Genomic DNA, 6,000 nt, shown 5'->3' with positions numbered 1-6,000 from the left:
TAACTTTACTAAGTTTAGGCCCGGAAAGAATTTTATCTTAAATGCATCACGGAGAAATTCAGAACTCAAGCTGTTTTATTCAAGTGTCACACATCACACAACACAGGGTGTATTTTGCAGTCCTCACGCAGATAGCCAGCCAGACACATATCCTGGGCGAGCAGAACCTGCTTTATTCATCTGTTTTATTTTGGTTCATTTGGTGCAGTATACAGAACCACACCACTACTTTCTGACTTAAAACCCCGAAAAAGCAGCTTTCCAAACGTAGCATGACACAATAGAACTTTGGGGTAATGTTGTAATTATCTGACTGTCACTACCATTTAAGGGATACATTAAATGTTTTACTTATTTTAGGGATATTATTTAAGGCATACATTGAAGGTTTTACTTATTTTAGGGATACAATACTGCATATTTCATGGAGACATTAGTCAGGCACCTCGCTACAATGCCTCACACAGGATTATCTATTCCTCCGGGCAAGCTTCGCGTTGCTTGGCAGGGGCTGGTGTCTCAGAGCAGCAGCTAGCACCAGGCTACGGGAAAGCACTTTCTCTAAGGGCCTTGAATGCCTGTGAGAAGTCACCTGATTTATCCGTACTTTGTCGGAGAGGGAAAAAATAGGGTAGTGACACATTATCCGTCTATAAGAAAGAACTTTAAAGGAAAATGTGCTTTATTAATTTATGTATTTTTAACCTATTTTCCTTTTGCACCTCTGTGGCCAAAATGTGCCCTCCTCGCCTGGTTCACCCAAGGCTGCGGGATGACGAGCGGCTCGGAGCGCTCACCCCGAACAATGGCCCCGGGTTCCCTCAGCAGCCACACGCGCGGGCGGCTCCAGGGCAGACTCCGCCCCGCCGCTCCCCGCCCAAGTCCCGTCAACTTTCCCCGGGCTCCCGCAACAAGCGACCCGCAGCCGCTCCTCCCTTCGTGGGCTCCGTCCCCGCTCGGAGCCGCGCGTCCCCGGGACACCCCGAAGAGAGCAACCCACTCCCCCCCGGCCCTCGCCCGCCCTCCGCCGCTCCCCGTCCCCGCAACACGCCCCGCCTCGCTCCGCACACGCCCACCCCCTGCCCCTTCCCCAGAGCCGGGCTGAGCCCCCGCTGCCGGCTGCGCTCCGCGGGGCCGCTGCCCCTCCGACAAAGGAGGTGGAGAAGCAGAAGGACGGCAAGGAGGAGGGGAAGGGGACGCGGTCGCTTCGTCCGGATGCGGTGAGCCCCCGCTTCGCCCGGCAGCGCGGAGGGAAGGCGAGGAGCAGCCGCGGTGCTCCGCCACCATGGGCTGCTGCACGGGGCGCTGCACGCTCATCTTCCTCTGCTCGCTGCAGCTGGTGAGTGCGGGCACGGCCGGGGGGGACCAAGTTGTGCGGGGCCGGAGCGGCTGCGGTGCGGACAGGGGGTGCGAGGCCGGGGGAACACCGTGGCCATCCTCCGCTGATCTCTTTTTTCACCTCCCTGGAAGCTCCCGGCGCGTCCTCTCCTGCACTTTCCCGGGGTTTCTTTTCCTTTGCTTCGGTGTTCCTGAGAGGGTAATTGAGATGAGGAGGACGCGTCTCCCTTTCTTTGTTTACTGAAGTTGGCGTATTTGTTTCGGAGAGCAGAGTTGTCACAAGAGCGAAGCAGCCCCGAGCAGCGATAACCCTTCCTCCGGCTCGTTAGCCGGGTGATGACATTGTGCTCTGCCTTCGGCGGTTGGTCCCTGGTCCCGAGAGGATTTAAAAACATTTTTCTCGTGACTCGGACTCATCGATTTGCCACATGACCCCTCCTAAGAGGAGCGCTGTGCCGCGCGTGTGGCCGTCAGGAGGACGGTGGGATGCGTTGGCCGCTTTCCCCCGTCTGAATGCTTTCTGGATTTCCCCAGCTATCTCTATCAGTTCCCTTTGCTTAAATCCGGCACAGACGAGTATTTGGCTTGACCAGCCTCCTTCGTGTCGGGGCTTTGTGCCTGTGCCGACGGCTGTACCTCCATTGTGCTGGGTGCGAGGTATGGGATGGAGCTGAGCGGTGCAGGCACTTGGGTGGTACCCATAGGCAGGGCAGGCGTGCCATTGTGTTTGTGCTGTGAGGAGAGATGTGTTTCTACCGTTCGGTCTTTGTTTTTTCTTGTTTTGCATCAGTTTTACAGAAGCTCCTACTGACTGCAGGAGAATCACTCCTGATTTACTTCAGTGCGTGTGGGAGGAGAGAGAAACCCTTTTTCTTCAGATATATCCCTCTACCGGTTATGAAGGTTATAATAACTGTATTTACTATTCTGGAGAATTACTTGGAGGCTATAAAAATTGAAGTAAAGTGTGAATAGCCACCATAATCTGCCGAGAAATGCATATAAAATCTTTCAAGAAAGGATTCATGTTTTATAAGAGACCCATCAGATCATGTAACAACTTCCAAAAATGACTTTAATGTGCAGCTTTTTCTACTGTACTTACCTGCTTTATAATGTTCTGCTGTCGTATCCATATCTTTCAGGCAGTGATAAATGTCTGCGTGGCAAAATGCTTTCACTTCATTTCATTTTCATTTAAGAATAAGAGCTGTGCTTTAGATGCAAGGTGTAATCTTGGGAGACGTGAACTTAGAGCTCAGGTGCTTCCTGTGCTCTCAGTGGTGGAAGTGTTCAATGGGAACCTGTGGAAGTTGTCACTGTGGGTGGCTTTAGGGCTTTTATATCATCTCAAAGGTCATGAGTATGAAGTGTGGACACAGCCACATCCCCAGACGTTGCTGTCATGATGCAACACCTGTGTTCCCTTGCATCCAGTTATGGGGAGGTAAAAGGCATGCTTTTAGTTTAGAGTTTAGGTTAAAACATTACAAAAGCCAAAGCACTTGCACTGCTCATTTCTAAGGTTTTGGGAGTACAGGTGATTTATACAACTTGGAGAAAAACTTTAGGAGACGAGATGGGTAGGTATGTTAAAATTATTTACCTCAATCATACTCTGCTAACATCAGATAAGGGTCTGTGAGCAGTTCTACCTGAACCTTAGGATTGACCTTTAGATATCATCTGAGAAAGATGGACTTTATAAAATAAGATTGGCAACACCTTCTATGGCATCTGGCCAGTCAGCCGTACCATGTAGACATACTGTAGCATATTGAGTAGGTTCTATTTGATATAAAATGGCATGAAGTAAAAAGTCAAAATCCTGGAAATATGTTCACACCCAACGTTTGGTTCTTTGAAAGAAAGATGCAATGTGCTGTGGTCTTCATAGCACAGCTTCTTTGTTATTGAAAGTGGCTTCCTCCCTGACTTCTGTCTGGCGCCTGTATTTGTGTGCTGCTGGGGTGAGGAATTAGAAGCCAGGAAGAGCAGCAGTTACAGTGTGACGCTCTGATACTCATACCCATAACAATTAAGTGTACAAACTTCAATAAGATTTTCTTCTATGCTGTTTGCCTGTCAGCAACTTTGACGTAACGTGAAAATAGTTTTCAATTGCATTTTGACTCATGGAAATGTATATTTCTGATTGACAGCTTTTCCACTCAATAATAAATACATCACAATATTGAATCCAGTAATCCCACAGTCGTTCTGTAGTTAGTCTCATACCATTTAAATATATTCTTATTCTTCACGCCCATCTGTGTGCATCCCCATCGCTGTGTGTGACGTGGGATTCTGGAGTTAATTGTAGAGGCAGTTGTCTGGGTGGCACCAGCTTCTAACAACAGAAAGAGCTTCTATAACAGCATGCTGTCTTGAGCAGCTTCCGTATACCTCTGCAGGTTTACTTTGCTCCTGGAAGCTGGGGGAATTTTGCCTAAGAGCAGCAGTGTTGTGCTCCCTGCTTTTAAACCCTGTGATCTCTGTCACAGTGTTCAAAGTGAAGCATTGTAATATGCCATTTCCAAAGTTGTCAGGCTAATAACTCAGAAGTGTGTGCGTATCTTAATGACAGATTTATGCATAAAAAGATGATTTGGAGCTATGTATATGTCTGGGAAATATATCATACAAATATATGAGTTCTTTGGATTGCAGCCATAATTCTCACTAGTGCCATCAGAAGTCACAGACGTTGGCCTCCTCTGTAGTAGAAAATTAAAGCAGATGTCAGGGATGGTGTCTGTTCTAGAGTAGCCACTATGCTGGTGAAAACTGCAACAGCAAAATGATTAAAAAAATAAAGCAAATAAAATAATAATAATAATAATAAACTTCTGGAAGGGGTAAATTGGCAAAGAATTGCAGAGACATTTAGCTGTGTGAATCCAATTGATGCTAATATGTGTCACACAGTGGAAGCCTTCATGCTGCTTTGAAAATGTGTTTCTGAGTAACTACCATTGCAGGATAATTTTATTTCAACATTTACAGTAAGTGGAAGTTTCTGCTACCTAGAAGTGTAAAGATAAGCAAGCACCAAGAACTATAAGTAACAGAGATCGTGAATGAGATTTTCAAAAGAGTGAATGGAATATGAACAGAAGGTGCTCAGTCTCCTTTACAGCTTTGAAAATCTCATTTCATGCCTCTTTCTTTGCTGCACTGTGTTCATTGTATAGATGCTGATTTAGCAGCCCATGTTTGGCCTAGTTGTTGGCATAGAGCAATCTATTCCCTGTTTAACCTGTTACTTTCCAAATAGCTTGTGTCAACAGACCCCATAAGGAAATATATGGAAACACAGCTTCTGTATACCTATGTTTTGACCAAGTCACTGGTGACTGTAGTTGGTTGTTTTAACAAACTCATCCTTCTCTGAATATTCATGATGGTGATTGTAATTAATATTAATTATAACAAAGAAGCAAAATCCTTACCCTTGGAGCTGAGACTGTAAATTAGTCTAAATTAGACTAAATGTAACGTTTCATTATTATTATTATTATTATTATTATTATTATTATTATTATTATTATTATTTATTATAAATATTGGAATTTTAGTTATGTGAGGAAGTGAAAGTTGCCTTGCACAGATTTTCATCTCATTTGATAATGATTTATAAAGCTGTAAACTACCTTCTATTAATATGCCTTTTGACTGTCTTACAGTTAGGCTGTCTGTGCTTTTGTATTAGAGCTGACAGTAGTTACTTAGTTAACAGCTCACAGATTCAAGAGATTTGATAAATTGAGTAGGTAAAATCTCTGAACCGATAAATTGTAGCATCTTTTTATGTTAGTAAAAGGATCATTGGCCCATTGATCTGGAGATGAAGCATCTGTCCACTGATAAAGGAGGAGGAAGTGTGAGGGAGCAAGCACTGCACTAACAGGGATGAGTGAAATTGGGTTTTTAGCCCCAAACAGTATTCTGGTTGTAGGATGCTTTCCTGCTGAGAAAACTGATGAGGGAATGGTGTTTTGCTCAAGTAACTCAAAAAACATTCTGAAATCATGTAACTTTTGCTAGTGGCTGTGCTTGAGAGACTGATACGCTTGTTTTGCAGGTATGTGAATGCCCTTAATCTTAACATTAGTAGTAATAGGCTGTGTCCAAGCAACTGCTTGGGTTACATCTTTCAAAGCTGAAATCCAAAATATGTAGTAGGTTGTATCTTTTTCAGGGTTTCCATTGACAGGAATGAAAGAGTAACAACTGCCAGTAAATGTTTTTCACTTTTTCTGGTTTTATACAATTGTCGAAAGATGCTTGTTATTAAAACGCATTTTTAGTGCATCACCACTTCACATTTAACTGTTCCACGCACCAGCAATTCAGCCTCAGTAGTGAAATTCCCTTCTTGTAAAAGCTGTGTGCCATACTTCTTTCAATTCAGTCACCCAAACCTGTGAAATCAGGACCTCAGGAACTCTGGACTTGTGGAGCTGACTGAAACTTCTTGAACTGGTGAGTCTGCTACAGAAACCATGCAACGTTTCTTTGGTTTTGGCTTTATTCACCACAGCGGGCTACTCTGCTATGGTTCCTTACTGCTCTTTGATGGTCTACTGTTACACAGAAATATAAAAAATATCTTCTGCAGTGTTTAAGTGAAAGATTTAAGGTCTTAATAGATAATAATGG

At 44.4% G+C, this 6,000-nt stretch overlaps 1 protein-coding gene across 1 annotated transcript in view; it reads left to right on the top strand.

Moving 5' to 3' along the window:
- Positions 1-1,168: 1,168 nt before the first annotated feature.
- The window catches only part of NKAIN3 (sodium/potassium transporting ATPase interacting 3), a 326,199-nt gene continuing 321,367 nt past the window's right edge, over positions 1,169-6,000 (top strand). The window contains exon 1 of the mRNA XM_065751928.1: positions 1,169-1,339. Coding sequence (XP_065608000.1) covers positions 1,286-1,339 — 54 coding nt within the window. The 5' untranslated portion in view covers positions 1,169-1,285. The remainder of the gene's footprint in view (positions 1,340-6,000) is intronic.

The sequence above is a fragment of the Cyrtonyx montezumae genome, unplaced genomic scaffold (assembly GCF_038088225.1).
Source record: "Cyrtonyx montezumae isolate F1298 unplaced genomic scaffold, pur_monq_1.0 scaffold_8, whole genome shotgun sequence".
Lineage (NCBI taxonomy): Eukaryota > Metazoa > Chordata > Aves > Galliformes > Odontophoridae > Cyrtonyx > Cyrtonyx montezumae.
This window is presented reverse-complemented; position numbering and strand designations above follow the sequence as displayed.